This window comes from Heloderma suspectum, chromosome 5 (genome assembly GCF_057233095.1).
Source record: "Heloderma suspectum isolate Gila_16-S chromosome 5, 16-S_ref, whole genome shotgun sequence".
In the NCBI taxonomy this organism is placed as follows: domain Eukaryota; kingdom Metazoa; phylum Chordata; class Lepidosauria; order Squamata; family Helodermatidae; genus Heloderma; species Heloderma suspectum.
The window spans coordinates 15,227,122-15,245,934 of record NC_139462.1 but is presented as its reverse complement, the minus strand read 5'-3'; the positions used below and the strand labels follow the sequence as shown (position 1 = coordinate 15,245,934).

Sequence of the window (18,813 nt, the reverse complement as noted above, 5' to 3'; positions counted from 1 at the left end):
GGCACCTGGAGGTTGGCCTTAGACCATGAGCACAGTGTATGGGTGAGTTCATGCTGGGAGAGGCTTTCCATCAGGTACTGCAGTCCCAAGCCATGGAAGGCTTGATAGGTCAAAGCCAGCCCCTTGGATTGGGCTCAGAAACATGCAGGCAGCCAGTGCAAGCAGGCCAGAATCACTGTTATATAGTCAGACCTTCTTGTCCCTGTTATTTTGCACAAGCTGCAGCATCTGAACTAACTTCAAGGGCAGACCCACATTGAGCACATTGGAGTAATCTATAGAATCATAGGATAGTAGGGTTGGAAGGGGCCTATAAGACCATCGAGTCCAACCCCCTGCTCAATGCAGGAGTCCAAGTCAAAGCATCCCTGACAGATGGCTGTCCAGCTTCATCTTGAATGCCTCCAGTGTGGGAGAGCCCACCACCTCCCTAGGTGATGGGCTCCATTGTCATTTTGCTCTCACAGTCAGGAAGTTTTTGTTGGAGGTTATTAGAGTATAGGCAACTGAATCCAGGTTATCCCTGTCCAGATAACGGTGTAGTTAGGCTACTAACTGAAGTTGGTAGAAGGCACAAAATGGTGAGCTGAAGGGATCTTACATTGGTCTGAACTTACAAGCCAGTATTTATGTTCTTAAATCAACACAGGCACTACAAATGAAATTGGAAGTTTTTTTTTTTTAAAATAAAAAAATAAAGGGTTGCTCGCTCGCATAAATCTTGAGTGTTAAATGGAATAGCTTCCCAATGTTCTCTTTGGGGGAAGATAGGCTTATCTAGGATGTGCCTGTCCCTTGCTGAAGCACAGAACATTGTGTGGAGTTATTAAAAGGGAAAAACTGGTAGATCCAGAATGAGGAGGCATTCTTCAAACAGAAGATGGATGGAAAGTGAATAGAAGAATTAATTCCCTTGGGAGGAGGATGTTCAATGGCGAAGAGTGAATGAATACCATTGCTCAAGATAGTAAGAAGGGCTTCATTTGGGATTTGAGTCTGCCCCATGTTTTCAGAGCCAACATGCAGCTTCAGAATATTGCCACATAATGGGTAGGAAGAGCATGGGTAGAGAGCTTTCCTGTGCAGTCTCCTTCTCCAGCCAGATCTCCTGAGTGTTTGCTATCACCCAGTCCTTTTCCCTCAGCTGGAAGATACTTGAAATACCTTCAGGTCTTTCCTCCCCAGCTGCATCTCCAGCGGCTGAAGATCCTTCTTCCAGAGGGTCACCTGATTCAGCAGGGCTCCTGTGCGTTTCATTGTTGCAACCATGGTAGGATTTCATGACCTGCCCTATTCCAAACATTGTTGAGCCCAAGGCCACATTCCATTTTGAGGAAGCTCTCGGGGGCTGCATTCCAGTGGTGGGCAGGGCCAAAGACAAAAGGGGTCAGGGCCAAAATGCCCAAAATGCCAACGTATTTTAGCTTAAAGCTCTCACTGCCGGTAACTATGCCTTAGGAGAAGCATTTAGAATGAGGGAAAAACTACACAAAAGCCAGGAAACCACAGAACAGTCGGTGGTTGAGGGAAAGAGGGTGGGGCTAGAGGAGGGGACATGGCCCTCTCAGGACCCCCAGAGGGACAGATTGGGACCCCAGGAAGGCTGGATTTGGCCCTGGGTTCTGTTGTCTCAGCCTTGGTGTATGTGATGGAGGAAGCTTCAGCAAATAATACGGGGAAGTTCTCCTTTCCTCACAGCTATTACAAAGCTCCTCCCATTGTACTGAAGCCAGGCCTTCCCCTCAGCCAGGGTTGGCGTCAAGGGTAGGCATGGTTGGGCATCTGCTGAGGGCCCACAACCCAGCATGGGCACACTGTCAAATGTCCCCTGGAGTAGTGTCTTGCCTTCGCCATTGCCACCTTTGTGTTCACTTGCCCAGACAGCAGTGGTGGCGAGGAGTGCTTTATTTTGGGTCTGCGGCTGGCAGGAACACCACTGATGATACAGTTCTGCCTGTGGAACTTTCTGCAGTCGTAACTGGGGCCTTGGGGTGGAGGCAGCCCTCTGCCAGCGGAGAGGCAGCTATACTCTCTGCAGGCTGTCCTGAGGGAGGTAGGATTGCTCTACCCAGCTGAAATCCTATACCTTCTTATCTGGGAGTAAGCCAGGGTGACCACTTAGGCATTGTCATAAAAGAAGAATTGCTTCACCAAAAAAAAGGACAAAGAGGATGCCAATTTTCACAACATGTGTATGTGTAAACTTCTTGTTCTTGTTCTTGTTCTCCTCCTCCTCCTTTCTATACCGCCCAATAGCCAAAGCTCTCTGGGCAGTTTACAAAGATTAAAAACATTCAAAATACAGCGTACAGAGATTAAAAACCATTTACATAAAAAAACATATGAACAGACAATATGCACAAGAGAACATATGTCTAAAACAATTTGAAACAAATTATCTCAAAGCAAACAGCCATAACCATAAGACAATCCAGGATCAATTAAAGGGCCTGCTATCCCTTCTAATGGTTCTTTGACTTTAAACTGACTTCGACTGGACACCTCAATGGGAACTGAATGCAATGGAATGTACTTCTGACATGTATAGGACTGCACCGACCAGCATCGAGGAGTTTATCATGAACACGATATGATCATGGGGATTTGCAAAGCAATCCTCTGGTTGTTTACTCAGAAGTAAATCCTATTGTGCCCTATGGAGTTCACTTCCAAGTAGGTGAGCATATGAGTAAGACCCATTTAACTCAATCAGTAGACATGCATAGGATTACAGTTATTGTCACTTGAAGGTTAATCACAGAGTTATCTCACACCTAGTAAACTACTGTAAGGTACAGAGGAGACAGGGTGGAGACACAATTCCAAGGAGGGGAGAAAGTATTAAAGAAAAGATTGGGAAGCTAATGGAAATCAAAGTAACAATGAAAAAAAAATGCTAATCCCTTGGTTCACTTAAAACAAATCACACTTAGAAAATGTGCTTTTCAAATCTGATTGGAAAAAAAATGGAGCTGAAAACCCAGATAGAACAGAAAGAGAAACTAGCAAATGGATAGAGAAACAGGGTGTGTGTGTGTGAGATAAGAATACATGTTGATGTAAACTAAATCAATTTGTAAAGCAAGCATCTTAAAGCAAGGACTGAGAAAGCCCATATGTACGTTTTAAAAACATTCACTATTCTACAAAAATAGAGAACTAAAAAACAGAATGCTGGAGAGAAAGGAAACAGGGAAAACAATATAATGATGATGTAACCCAGATGTTCAACAAACAAGAACATGGATGAAAAGGAGTGTCTATTCTCTGAAATGAGGAAGAAAGAGAGAGAAGGCAAGGCTTATTAAGGAAAAAGAAAGAAAGAAACCAGACGGATGAAGTGCATGAAAGAGCACAATATCCATCACACCCAGTTTGAAGGTGCATTACCTGGCACTATAAATAAATAAACAGAAGCAATGCCTGGACTGACAGAAAGCTCTTGAAGAATGCTGGGCTCTTCTCTTAGCCTCTCCCTCATCAGCCTCAATGCATTTACATAGGGGCTGTCTTTAGAGCACTGTACTTTTGTTTCTCTCACTTACTGCCTGTTAACAGCCACTGAATGTAAATGAAGATTGCTGTTCCGGAAAGGACTCGAAGAGGGTGCTATTGTGCTGTGCATTGCTGAAATGGAAGGTGTTTTTTGGATCCATAAATTTTTCAGAACGGTATATGGTCGTCTGAGAGAAATGTACAGAACCAGCATAATTCCTTTAAAATAACACAGTGTGCCTCTATTATGAAACCTCAGAAGGGAATGTTGCAATTCATGTAGGCACAGCCTGCTCCAAAGGACATGTTAATGAATGGCTAATCCCACAAAATGGTATTGATTGAGTTGCAAAAGCGTGTCGGTTGGGCTTCCTAAGCCACTGCCATCAGATTAAACCATGCAAGTGGGAACTTGGAAGAACACCTGTGACTTTTACATTAGCTTCCACAGAGCATTTACCTTGTGAGGATGAGAGCGTTTGCATCAGAATCCAGACTAAATCTGCAGATTACTTTAAAACAGTGCTCAGGTCTGTGTGCTAGGCCCCCCCCCCCCCGCACATCCAGGTAACAAATGACAAGTATTCTGCTTTCAAGACCCATGGTTGCAAAAGTTTGGGTCTCCTTTGTGAAGCTCAGTAGGAAAGGAAAAAGGGAATAAGTAGGTTTTTGGGTAGGAGCTCCAGGAAGCTTCCCCAGATGTGTATCTCCAGATGTTGTGGGGCATAGCTCAGTGCTAGAGCACCTGCGTTGCATGCAAGAAGTCCCAGATTCAATCCCCAGCACCTCCAGGTGGGGTGGGGAAAGAATCCTGCCTGAAACTTTGGAGAGCTGGTGCCACTCTGTGTTGACAATACTGAGAGAGATGAACCAATGATGACTCGGTATAAGGCAGCTTCCTATGTTTCTATGGCTACAACTAGTGGAAGCTGGTGGCTCCGATTTCGGTGGGGCTGTGAATCCACTCTGGGTTTCAGTCAGAATCAGCCAGAACTCTAAAGGAGCTATCCAAGGTGCTGAACATGCCTCCCAAACAAGTTCAGCACATTGGCTAGCTTCTTTAGAGTTCTGGCTGGTTCTGACTGAAACCCAGAATGGATTCCGAGCCCCACCAAAATCAGAGCCACCAGCCTCCACTGACTACAGTTCCCAACATATCCAGCCATCATGGCAAATGGTCAGGGATGACAGGCTTTGTAGTTCAACACCATCTGGGGAACCAAGGTTGAGGACCACTGAGTCACTTGTAGACATGGGGGAACTTCAAAGAGCTGGGCAAAAGCAGGGCTGGGGCATGCTGGGAGTTGTAGGCCTTTTCTCTGTCTAAACATGCATAGGATTGCACCCTAAAACTCCTAATCGTACTTCAGCCAATAATTAGGGGAAGTTCCCATTATGTTTCACATGATCATGCTTTCCCATTATTATTGCCACTATAAGATGGGGGGAGAAATTTATTCAGTTTGCATTTTAATGCAAAGTGACCTAATTTTATGTATTTGATATATTTGAACCAATATGCAAACCAAAACTCAGTCACACTTCGAAATTTGCACTTCTCCGAACTTTGCAGTGGAGTTTTCCAGTCAAAACATGCATACAAAAATGCCTATATTAGGGGCAAGTACACACAACAGTGCATATATTAGTTCAAGTGACATACATTTTTGTATTAATTTTGTGTTTTAATTTCATTTCTATACCGTCCAGTAGTCAAAGCTCTTTGGGCAATTCACAACAATAGAAAATCCCCCTAATAAATATACCAAGTCTAGGGACCCATTTTGCCTGGGTCTCTACTCTGAAGGCATAATTTATTTTGTATTATTTTATCAAAATATCCTGCTTTTCCAGTAAGGATGCTCCAAGCTAGTTGGTGTACCTGTTAATCCAAGCCTGCTTCAAACCCTTCAGCTGGCAGCCAGTACTGAAGATCTACGGGGCCAGGTCTGGCCAGGTTTTTGAGGATCCTTGAGCAAGGCATCCTCAATGGCCCCCCTCCCTCAGTGAGAGTGCCTTCTTACAGCCATTGTCACCAGCTGCTATGGCTCCTCATTGTCTTTTTCATCATCGCGACGCTACCACTTGCTTTTTTGACAGACAGCCAAAGAGCAAGTAGGCAATGCTCATTCTTCTCACCACCTCCATTGTCTGGACCAGAGTGAGAGGCAAGTGAATAAGCAGGTTGCAATGATGAAGAGGAGGAGCAAGTTCAGGGGGCTGTTATCAGTGGGTCTCACTGGCGTATGTGTCCTTTGGAGGTGTTGAAATGCCTACCCTTGATGGGGTATGCCCCTCATTGGGGCAATCTTCATGTTTTTGGTAGCCTTTAGTTTTCCCCAAAGTCTCACCTTCGTAACGTCCATATTGGCCCACTTCTACTGCTTTCCTTCAACCAGCTAGTCATGGTTACTAGTCATGATGGCTATATACTACCTCTAAGATCAGAGGCACCAGGCCTCTGAATACCAGTTGTTGGGGAACAATGGCAGGAGAAGGCTATTGCTCTCATGTCCTGTTTATGGGCTTCCTGGAGGCACCTGATTCACCACTGTGGGCAACAGGATGCTGGACTAGATAGGCCTTTGGTATAATACTGCAGAACTCTTTCCCTGTTCATCAGAGCTGCCTGACACAGGGCCTGGCCATTACTAGGGCAGCCATCATCTTGCATCCTGGACATTAGAGGCCAGTTAGGTCCCCACCATGCAGCCATGGTTTTATCTACCTGTTCCCTCTCTGGTGAGTGGGACTCCAGGTGTCTTACACAGCAGATGGGGGAGGGAGGGAACAGATAATAGAACTGGGGAGGGAATGGGTGGGAGAAGGGTGCCCATTTTGTTTCTTGTAGTATTGGTGGTGTAACCCTATACTAGTTGGGATCGGAGTACCTGAAGAATCACCTCCTTCCAGAAGAACCTGCTTAAGAGTTAGGATCTGCACCAGAGGTCCTACTCCTATGTCCCTGTCCTCACAAGTAAGGTGACTGGCAACTGTAGAAAGGGCCTTCTGGTTGGGGCACCACTCTGATGTAGCCCGCTTCCCAGGGAGATTTCCTTGGTGCCCCCATAAGTTTTGGGCACCAGGGCCAGATGGAAGAGTGGGGTATAAATTCTCTAAACAAAGAACCTAAAGGAAACTGGCTTTTGTCTTCCTTCTCTATTTTACATTCATAGAGGTTTTAAGCGGCTTTTTCACGTTCCTGAAACAGCCCTACCTCTGGGAGAAGACAGTTCTGACATCAGAGGCTTCATCCAGGCTCGGGACATCAGGGCAAAAAGGAGGAAGGAGGGATGCTTTCTTTCTTTGTTCCCTTTTCTCTCCTTCCTTCCTTCCTTCCTTCCTTCCTTCCTTCCTTCCTTAAACTGAACTACATCATCTCCAGGGTTGGGGCAATTCTTTCTCATTTTGGGGGCCTGCCAGGAGTAGGGGAGGGCTTTGGATCCTGCAAACCCAGTCTTTCCCAGGGTGCCCAGGAAATGCCCCCCCATGCTTCCATTTTCTGCTTTCCAGCATTGGAGATCCAAAATTGGAGTATAGACTGTGGATTTTTCTACAGTTTTATGGAGGAGGCTTGTGAAGTCAGGTCTCCTTCTCTTATGATGGATCCCTCTCTCTGCCCTTGGAGAGGGGAGGAAGATCTGAAAAATCCTATAGCCCCAGGGAACCCCTCCAGGGACTATAGTATCACAGCCCAGTTTTGTTAAATTTGGATTTCAAATGGAAAAGCCATTTAATAAATATAATAATATAAATAAAATGAGATAAACTCTATCCAATCCAAGGCTGAGCACTGAAAGTTGAATGTATTATTATGAGTAGCATTAGTATTATCTTGGTAGAAAGCAGGACTATGAGAAAGAACCACACTTTCATGGAAAAGACATGTTAATATTAAAACTGGCTCTTAAATTCTTTATTGGCTAACATGGAAAATTTGCTGAGAAACCTGCAGGCAGATGCAAGAATCACCCTTCTCTGTTATCAAGCAAAGAAGTGAGGAAAAGGAACTTCCCTCCCCATCTGATGTTGGTAAAACACTTCCTTGACACTTGATTTTATGAGCACTTAATTACCACCTAACAGCTCTGATATCTTGATAATCTGATAATCACAAGATGTTTTCTTGCTGTTGCAAGTACAGAGATGCTGGAATATACACTGCTTTGTCAATCGGCATCACTATAGAAGAGCAAGGATGCTGGAGAATTCCACTGTGAACTCAAATGAGGCCAGATTCCAACGAATCTGACCTCCAGAGTCTGTGACAGAGTGGCTGCGCTCACCTCCGGGTCTAGAGGAGTTCCCATGGGGCAGGTCTCTGGCTCCCTATATGATGCAATATGCTGATAGAGGCTGCCATTAGCTTATTGCAGAAAAGTTACAGCCATAAATGGCGTATTGTGGCCGTATAGCACTTACTTTGTCCTAAAAACAGCTGTAAACAGCTGAAATTTAGGTCAAAGTCAGTGCTTTATGGCCACAAATGGCATACAATATGCCATTTACGTGTGTATTTTTCCCACAATAGGCTAATGGCAGTTGCCATTAGCGTATCACGTCTTATAGGGAGCCAGAGAGCTGCTCTGCCAACTCCAGAGGACATGGCTGGGCTCCGGAAGATTCCACAGGGCCCTGAGTGTTCTGAATTGCCCTTTCATAGACCACCCCCCGACTGGGCAGTGTGGGGTTCATACATACCTATAAAAGAGTTAATGAAAGATAAAAAGGTAAAGGTAAAGGTGTCCCCAACCAGTCGTGTCCGACTCTAGGGTGCGGTGCTCATCCCCGTTTCTAAGCCGAAGAGCCAGCGCTGTCCGAAGACGCTTCCGTGGTCATGTGGCTGGCATGACTGAACACCGAGGTGCACGGAACGCTGTTACCTTTCCCGCCGAGGCGGTGCCTATTTATCTACTTGCAATTTCTTGCTTTCGAACTGCTAGGTTGGCAGGAGCTGGGACTGAAGACGGGAGCTCACTCCGTCACTCAGCACCAGGGTCTCGAACTGCTGACCTGCCGACCTTCCAGTCTGCAGTTCAGCATCTTAACCACTAAGCCACCGCGGCCCTTAAATAATGAAAGATACAGCCCTTCTATTCCTTTGCCATCAAGTGTGCCTGTACCAGGACTAGGAATGCTGGAGGAATCCATCAGGGAGGTGAAGCTCACTGAGCTTTAGTCAGCTCGGCCCCCTGGATTTCAATTTGCTTTCCCACAAGCTGGCTAAACTTAAGCTGCTTTGAGTCAGGCCAGCTTGCGGATGATGATTTTGTAATTTTTAGATTTGTGTAAAGCAATTTGTGTAAATTACAGCTGAAATCTTTCCAAATTGCTTTTTACGCCCCCCTCCCAGTTCCCAGATTTCGGGAATGAACCCTTGGCTCGGCTCGCAAATGTGAGCCAGGGCAAGGGGCACTGTGGGACTCTGACAGGCTGGATTTCCCAGCGGCGGACATCCCTAGTCAGGACTGGTGAAACAGGTCAAGAGCAGTCCAGGCTGAGAATCAAAGCCAGGGTTAGCAGCTTTATAGGAGCAAGGGGGGAAACTACTGGCCCTTTGGTGTCATCTGATCTCTGCCAAGTCAGTAGCTGCCTGCAACATGTCTCTCTGGCCATTTGCAGAGCAGCAGAGATCGGACCAAGAGCTCCCTCTTCCCACAAATTAGGGCAGGGGTTGGTAACACTTGGCCCACAGGCCACCTGTGGACCCCTGCCATCTCACATTGTGGCTGCTGGACCCCATTGCCCACCTCCAAACCTATTTCATTTTTTCTTTTTTTTAAATCTATTTTTCTTTTATTTTTATAAATGAAATAAACAATACCAACAACATAATCAAAATCTTCAGTTTCCAACCTTACAGTATTCTGAGGAAGAAACGGGGAGAAAAGCAAAAGAAGGGGGAAAAAGAGAATTATATCTAAACTTTAATAAAAGCAAACCAAATATTCAAACATAAATCCAGTTGCAGATTATACCTATTCAGCACTCTTCCAAACATTGCAGGTATTATTAAATCTTCAATCTGCTACACCATAAACAGTGAGCCTTATCTTTCAGTGTCATAACCTCAGTCTTATTGCAAAGGAACGGGAGCAAACAATCCATTTCCATTAGCCATATATTACCATTCAATTAACACGTATTAATAAACATTAAAGGTTTAACCAGAAAGAAATAGTAATAATCATAATCCCGTAATGATGATAATAATAATAAAAAAAGAAATTTAAGAAAAAGATAAAAAATAAAAAGAACAAAAGCAAACCATTTGTATATTTTAAGTAATTTCATATCTAAAAATATATTTATATGTGTACACACACATACACACACAAACAGGAATGTTATTACAATATAACACAAAAAAAGGAGAAAGATTTCATTTTTTCTAAGGGATTTTTTAAAAGTTGTGCCTTGCCACCGAAAACAAGCTAAATTGGTCTATTCCAACCAAGCCAGTGCAGGGGCCTCCTGACTTTGGAAGCTTCCAGAATGCCCCCAGTGACTCACCATTTTTAAAAAATACATTGGTGTAAGGATTACTCAATCTGTCATAAGTCTAGTACATCCTGCTAGGTCAAGACCTCTTTCTGCAATGGAGTAGGGATGGCAGAGAATTCCGCCACGGATGCCAGTGAGGCCAGATTCTTTAGAATCCGCCCCCCCAGAATCCGTTGTGGAATGGCCTCCTGCCCCCCTGCAGAATCCCCCCGGGACAGCACTTACCTGGGGCGGATGCGGCGGATTCGGCGGCGGTTGGTCTCCTGGCCAGCCGTGGCAGGGATGCTGCCGCCGCTATTGCCATCCTTGGACCGTGATAGGCTACATATGAATTTACGTAGCCTATCACGGCTAACCTCAAAAAAGAGAGCAACCCCCCGCGCAGCATACACAAATGGTGGTGGCCACGGCGGCCGCCATTTGTGTTCCCTATTTTTCACTGATTTATCTTACGTAAATATTTACGTAAGATAAAACAGCGAAAAAAAAGAGGAACGCAAATAGCGTAGTGGACGCTATTTGTGAACGGCGAAAAATAAAGGAACGCAAATAGCGTCCACTACACTATTTGCGTTCCCCTTTTTTTTCGTCGTTCTATCTTACGTAAATATTTACATAAGATAAATCGGTGAAAAATAGGGAACGCAAATGGTGGCTGCTGTATCCACCGCCATTTGTGTACGCTGCATTTTTTTGGGTTTTTTTTTGAGGTTAGCCGTGATAGGCTATGTAAATTTTTACGTAGCCTATCACAGCTGTCTGGCTGGATGCAAATGGCGGCCGCAATGGCGGCCGCAATGGCGGCTGCCATATGCGTCCGCATCAGGCCGTCCGCGGCCGGAAATCCGGCTGCGGATGGCCCTGGCTGGCTGCTCTGCTGCCTGGCCGCGGAGCGGAGCCGGCCGTCGAGGATTCTGGGGGGAGGGACGGAGCAAAGGTAAGTGAGTTTTGTACATCCCTACAATGGAGGAGAGGCTGCTCTCCCAGGGTTATCTTGCTTCAACAACCTTTGCCTATATAAAGAGCCACCCCTTGTTGACTCTCTTGGCCCTTTCACAGGTTACACAGGGATGGGGAGCTCCATTGCTGGGGCCATGGAAGAAGTGTTCAGGGTAAAAGTCATGTTCCAAAGGGGTCTTGTGTTTGGGGGGGGGGATGCACAAACTCCAGATGTTGAATTCGCCCACACCTCTACCTCACACAAGTTGCTTTTTGAACTTGGCCCCAGCAACACAAAAACTGGGAATAAAAGTCTTCCCTCTTTATCAAGGCAATATCTGAAGTTGCTTTGAGCCAAGGACAACTGTCATTTCAGATCTGGGAGGGAAGTAGGTTAGGCTGAGAGAGAACAAACTGGCCCAGTTTCACCCAGTGAGCTTTATGGCCGAGTGAGGATTTGAACCTGCCCGCCCCCTACTTCTAAGTCCAACGCTGTAATCCCAACACCATGCCGAATTCAGCTGCATGGTACATAGAACCAGCATGAGGCCAGTACCAAGAACCCTAATTACACGTACTCTGAAATACAGGGTATGTGGACCGCTGCCCTGCCACAGCATCACATCTTTTCTCTCCCCATCAGAGGTAACAACCCTGCTATTGTTTGCAACTTGGGCAGGTAACCTGGTGCCCTCTACATCTTTTGGACTACAACTCCCATAAATCCCAGACAGCATGACTAATGGCTAGGGATTATGGGTGCTATAGTCCAAAATATGCTGTAGTCCAAAAAGGTTGGCTGGTTTACACATTTACCTATCAAAGTGAAGAGTAATTTGCGCTGTCTCCCCTTTACCTTATAATCACAATTGCCATGGCTTCCCCAGCACATATGGACTGGGTGTGCATGCACTGAGCAACTCACACACAAGGCCATCACACATTATAATTCAGACATCATTTCATGTGCATTCCTTCCTATGCTGCAGTGCTGTGTCAGGATTTTTGCTAAAGCATCATCTCTAATTACACGTACAGTTGTCCAGTTTAGCTGTGTCCATACTTCAGTGAAAACTCCAGCTGAAGGAAGACCATAGATCTTAGGGGAATTGAAAATGGTATGATAGAGCTGTGCATTAGTGGCATGCATTAGTGGTGGGAAAGCTTTTTTGTATTAAAAACCACATTAAGATTTGGGCAGGGATAATCTGTCCCTGGCTGCATCGGTCATGGGTCACATGCCTGCAATGGGTGGGGCTAAGCCAGCAGTAGGCAGGGCCAGAGCAAAAAGTGGGTGGGTCTACCTGTTTTCTCTCTCCCTTTCTACCATCCTGTTCTTCCCCTTCCTTCCTTCCTTCCTTCCTTCCTTCCTTCCTTCCTTCCTTCCTTCCACTGCCCCCCCCCCCCGTTTTGGTCACCCTCTCTCTTTTTTCCCAGCTCTCCCTCCCCAGTAGACTGCAAGGGGGGTGGGTGGGTGGACAGATTACTCTCATCAATTGATTGCTTTCAGAAGGCTTTTAAAATTAGTCTGGCTGTCACAGGTTGCCCACCCCTGGTGTACATTCACATTCCTTTTGCCCCACTGTCTACAAATGACAAAAAACCTGCAATGCTTCTTGATCAGATATATTAGTGAGACAGGAGAAAAAGAATGTGTAGGACATGAGGACTCTATCAACATCCCCACCTCCAGTTCTCTAGAGAAAGCAAACTGTGGTTTGTCCCCAGTCTATGTGGCAGAGAGTTCCATCGAGGGCAAGCCACAGCAGAGACGAATGAACTCGGTGCCCTTCGTCAGGCCTGTTGTGCAACTGGTTGACGATATCCCCAAAGGAAGAAGCATCTGGAACTTTCCCTGGCTTTGGAATGTTTTACATGGTATCTTTGCATTTATCTCATCAAGAAAATCTAATTAGAGCTCTGATAAAACACAATGTCATTTCAATGGCCTGGAGCATTAATTACCACGTAATTTGTAAACGTTATCTCCATGAAAATACCCTGGGGCTTAATGAGAAAGCAAGGGTGTGTTCTGCTGTATGAACACAACAAAGTGTGTTTACCAGATAACTGGAGAGGTACTCTTGTACTGACAATGGAGGCCTCCAAATTAAAGGAAGGCAGAATGAATCTTCTTAATGGAGATGTAGTTTCTGGCAGTTTGGGCATCAGCTGGTTGATCAGCTTGGGCATCTTCTGGTTGATTACCTGGACCTGTTTCAACTGAACAAGAGGTACTCCTGCCCAAGCTCTGTCCCTTTATGGAACACAGCCTTTCTACCACAACTGTTTTTTTTCCTCCTAAAAGGTTTTTGTACTTCTGCAAACTCTGGAGTTCCCCCAGACCTGCTGGTACCTCCCTCTTGTGAGTGATAGTGTCATTTTCACTACCTAAAGACTGGCACTTGGAGAATTGAGATTATTTGTTTTTAGGGGTAGTATCCAATGTTAGTCCTACTTAGAGTAGACCAATTGAAATGACTGGGACTGAAGCTAGTCGTGACTAACATGGGCCTCTTTCATTTCAATAGGTCTACTCTAAGTAGGACTAACATTGGATACTACTCTAGGATTCAGGAAAAGCAAAACACTAATTGGGGGGAAGGAACTCTCTTCAAAAGAACCCAATGAGGACTGAGGATGCTCAGTGGGCATGGAATTCTGATGAACTGCTGGGGCAGGGGAATGTCTTTTTGGGTGGGAGGGATAGAATGGAGTGGCTGGAATTCTTGAACAGCAACACTCCATACTCCAACATTTTGTGGCGGCCTCACATATACTTCCTATTGTATCTGTTGCATTCAAGGATTGTGTGACATCCACCATATTTTTCTCAACTTTCTGGGTGTATAATTGAAAACTGGGGTTGAAGATCTCTTAGACTTGCCCATTAAAAAAAATAAATCATGTATCAGAGGAGGAACAAATCAGAAAATAAATAAATGAAATTGGGCTGCCTTTGTATAATTGTCCCCTAGCATTGTCCTCTAACTAAATCTTACATCTTCTACTGGAGTATTATGCAAAAAAATGCCCCCCTCCCCACTTTCCTGCTGTTTTTCCCCACCAGTAATTCAATCATTTTCTCATTATGTTAAAACACTTTTTATCCATTACAGAACTGATTGGTATTCACTGTGGAATGCTGGCTGAGTCAAGGAATTAGATGTGTGTGGGTGGAGGAAGGGGCAAAGAGTTCCAGAAATTAGGACAAATCAGAATGTTATATTTTCTTGACTCGGGTTCTACTTAGAGATGTCAGAAGAATCTGGTTGGGGGATGGAGCTGAACAAGCTTTCATTGGCTTGGCCCCTGGGACTCCATTCCATCTTCCGCCAGCTGGCCCAACTTGGTCCACAACTCAGGCCAGCTGGAGGATTTTCCATATTTTTTATTTGAGTAAAAATAAACACAACTTTGCACAAATTGTGGCAGCAATTTGCATAATTTGCACAAATTTCAGCTGCACTTTGCTCCAATAGCAAACGTCTATTTACACAAATACCCCCACCCTCTGAAAAAGTTCCCAGATTTCTGGAAAAACTTATGGCTTGGCTCACAAATGCAAGCTGAGTCAGGCGTGCCACCTAAATCCAGCAAACTCCCAAAAGGCCAGATTTCCTGGTGACAGGAAATCCTTAGTGCTACTATTGAAGTCTTTGTTAACCTCTTGTTAAATTCAATAATATATTAATTATCTTGATTTTGGACCACTTCATGGCTTCCCACAGACTTTATCTCAGAGGTGGGCAACTTGTAGCACTGTAAATGCTGTTGGACTGCAAGTCCCATGAGCCCTAGCCAGCACAGCCTATGGTGAGTTGAATGCATGGGTGGGCAACTGGTGTTGTTCCAGATGTTGTTGGCCAACATGATAGAAGTTGAAGGCCAACAACATCTGGAACAACACCAGTTGCCCACCCATGCATTCTGTGAACTTCTGGAGGGTACATACCTGGACTCCAGAGGTTGCATCCAGATTTAGCCATGCTTAGAGCAGACCCATTGGAATCTATGGAACTTAAGTCACACCAATTTCAGTGGGTCTACTTTATGCATGACTAAGTCTGGGTCCTACCCTCTATGTTTATGATAAGGTCTGAAAGAGGCCTGTACAACGTTGGGTTTTCTGCACAGCCAGGAACCCTGAAAAAGCAAGGGGTCCAGTTGTGTGAAGAAAGAGTTCTACAGGCCAGGGGCTTTCTCAGGTCTTATAATGGACATGTGGAGCAGTGCTTGCTCCAGGATTTGGTGGTGGTGGTGGTGGTGGGGTTCATGGTATCCTCAGTAGGCCCCTCTAACATGGGAGAGATGGGAAATGCAGACTGAGAATCATAGAATCGTAGAATCATAGAATAGTAGGGTTGGAAGGGGCCTATAAGACCATTGAGTCCAACCCCTTGCTCAGTCCAGGAATCCAAGTGAGACCATCCCTGACAGATGGCTGTCCAGCCTCGTCTTGAATGCCTCCAGTGTGGGAGAGCCCACCACCTCCCTAGGTAATGGGTTCCATTGTCGTATTGCTCTAACAGTCAAGATGTTTCTCCTGATGTTCAGCTGGAATCTGGCTTCCTGTAACTTGAGCCCATTATTCCGTGTCCTGCACTCTGGGATGATTGAGAAGAGATCCTGTCCTTCCTCTCTGTGACAACCTTTCAAGTACTTGAAGAGCACTATCCTATCTTCCCTGGGTCATCTCTTCTCAAGGCTAAACATGCCCAGTTCTTTCTCTCTTCACAGGGCTTTGTTTCCAGTCCCCTGATCATCTTTGTTGCCCTCCTCTGAACCCTCTCCAGCTTGTCTGCATCCTTCTTAAAGTGCAGTGCCCAGAACTGGCCACACTACTCCAGATGAGGCCTAACCAGTGCTGAGTAGGGGGGAAGTAGTACTTCCCAGGATTTGGAAGCTATGCTTCTATTAATGCAGCCCCAAGTAGCATTTGCCTTTTTTGCAGCCACATCACATTGTTGGCTCATATTCAGCTTGTCATCTACAACAATTCCAAGATCCTTCTCACTTGTAGTGTTGTTGAGCTACGTATCCCCCATCTTGTAACTGTGCATTTGGTTTCTTTTTCCTAGGTGCAGAACTTGGCATTTATCCCTGTTAAATCTCATTCTGTTGTTTTCTGCCCAGTGCTCTGGTCTATCAAGATCACTTTGAATTTTGTTTCTGTCTTCCAAAGTATTAGCTATCCCGCCCAATTTTGTGTCATCTGTAAATCTGATCAGCATTCCCTGCACCTCCTCCTCCAAGTCATGAATAAAATCCTAACATCCTCTTAGGCTACATCAGATTTTGGATATTCTGTGCAATGTGGAAATGGTAGCCCTGTTAGGGCAGCAGACCCACTGCTGGTCTTGGGGTCCTGGCAAATGCCAGCCTTGCCACTTTCAAGAGCTGGCTTTGATGTAGAGGTCAGGAATGCAAAATCTCACTGCCTCCTTCATATAATACCCACATAATTATGTGTGTGCGCATGTGCGTAAGTGTGTGTGCGTGTGAGAAAGGGGGGAGGCAGCGATTTCTACACATTTGTATAAATACAACGGATAAATACATTCTTCCCCCAGCAGCCCCTTCCCACTGCCAACAGCCAAAGCAATTAATGCAGCTTACCAACCCATTCAAACAGCAAGTTCTTGTTCAAGCACAAACACACTCTATTTATCTAAACATTTCTGTGTGCGTTATGACGGTCTGGATTACCTCTCAAAGAGACAAACAAAAGACTTTCCAAATGAATTTTTCACAGCAGCAGCATGCAATGTGTATGAGCATGTGTGCACATCTATATGTCTCCTTACCTCTCTCTAGCGCATAGCTATGTGTTAACAGGAGCATCAGGGTGCTTACGATTACCGTTTTCATTTTTGTCCCCCAACAATTCCACTGGCACACAGAGGTGATTAGATAATCAGGTTCTGCTTTCCACAGGCGGCTTCACAAAAGCAGCCAAAGAGATCATTCTACCATTTATATCTCTTCTCTCCAAATGCTTGATGAATAATTAATTGGAGAGCAGGGAAAGGGGGCATGCATCCTTGGCCTGGGAGAGATAAAATAAAGCTCCTGCAACAGGCAAACAGACATCAGTGGATGCTGACTGATCCTAATCCATGTTTAATTTTAAATATTAACTCAGCAATGAGCTGGGGCTGCTACATTTCCACCCACAGAGCTCAGAACATAAGAACAGCCAAAACAGAGGAGACCTGTGGTCCCCTTAGACCACCATCTTGTTTCCACTCCAAAGGTGGTGAAACACAACCTCCAGTGAAGGCTGGCTTCTTGCCACCATGTTTATAACTTTATATGTCTGAGTTCTTCCGCTTAATTTGCAGGCATGAATTTATTAAGCAAGTGTTGTGGTTTTAGTTTGTTGGTTTTGCAATGTCCATATCAGCTGTCAGCTTCTAGACCAAGGGGGGATCTTCATGACAACAGAAGGAGAAGCAAATGGAAGATTCCCTGGATTTTTCAAGGAGTTGGCTTTGTCTGTGCAGGGCTCCACAAATGAGTGCACCGTACCATTATAAATTGCTTCACAGGAACATACTTCCAGGTGGGGTGGGGGGATTGGAGTGAACGTCATCTGACTGGCAGGGCCTGCTCAACCAATAAGAGAGGCTCCCCACCCAATCTAGGCTCTACCCCCCTTTCTCCTTCCCCCTGAAGCTCCCTTTGCGAAGGATCGAAGCAGCGCATTAATTACTTCCAAAAAGCAATGACTCAATCATCAAAGACATGCAGCTTCGAGATAGCGCTTCACAACCTTTGGGGGACTTCAGTCAGCTTTTCACCCTATAAACGCTCCAACCAGCCCCCTTTCTAACCCACTTTCTGCTTCCCCCTTAAGCTTCCATTTAGGAGACTTACTCCAGTCAGCATTTACCCCTGTAAACACTTGATTGTGACTCCAACCAGCCCCCTTTCTATCTCGATGCTGTGAAGGATTGAAGCTGCACATTAGTTACTTCCTAACGACAATAAACTAAACATCGGAGAAACACAGGTTCAAAGCGCTTCGCAGTCTTTAGGGAATTAGTGCTTTAAAATGTGCTATTTCGATTGAGGGGGATGTCGGTAAATTTGGAAATGCGTATTTAGGGGACAAGCCTCATTGACTACAATGGGAGTTACTTCTGAGTAGACACTAATTGGTTTGTGCTGGAAAAAACATGGGACGGGAAACACAGGGATGGGAAACACCCCTTGATCGGGGTCATGGTGCAAGGCACACCTCTGGGCAGGGCTACCATACTCAAAGTAAATGCAGGGGTTTGGGGCAAACAGCAACTATACCATGGAGAACCTGACTTAAGGTAAAGCATGGGACTTAAAGTAGCCTCAGGAAATCCATTTTTTTTCTGTGAAAAGCTCCGGGGGTGGCTGTGAGATGACCATGATGTCATGTGCCCCAAATGACCTCCAAACAGAGCCAGCTTGCAGCAAATCAACCATGGAGACACCCCCCCCCCAGCGGTGGGCAACTTGTGGCCCTCCAGATGTTTTGCCCAGAACTCCCATCAGCCATAGGTGATGATTAAGAGTGATGGGAGACACAACTGACACAAACTTGTCTCAGAGGGTGGCCATGTACAGAATGCCAAGAAGGAGAGGACATGCATCACTGAAAAAAGGTGACAAAGGTGGACACAGTTTTGCAGAGAGGGAACATCAGCACTGGCTCCAGATAGACTGTTCCTCCAGAAAGCCAACAGACATCAACTGCACTGCAGCAAGGGGCATCAAATGCTGGCTCCAGCTCAAGCGGAGCTGGCTGTGCTGTTCAGTCTGGTTTTTTTTAGCATGTTCTTCTTGCTGCATCTGTTGTATTTGGTAAATATTGTAAGCCACTTTGAGGATCTACTC

General features: G+C 45.4%; 1 protein-coding gene across 1 annotated transcript in view; it reads right to left on the bottom strand.

Annotated features, from left to right (window-relative positions):
• GC (GC vitamin D binding protein) overlaps positions 1-16,891 on the bottom strand; it is a 54,443-nt gene extending 37,552 nt beyond the window's left edge. Inside the window, exon 1 of the mRNA XM_084855366.1 lies at positions 16,746-16,891. Within this exon, the coding sequence (XP_084711492.1) occupies positions 16,746-16,809 (64 nt within the window). The 5' untranslated portion in view covers positions 16,810-16,891. The remainder of the gene's footprint in view (positions 1-16,745) is intronic.
• Positions 16,892-18,813: the final 1,922 nt, after the last annotated feature.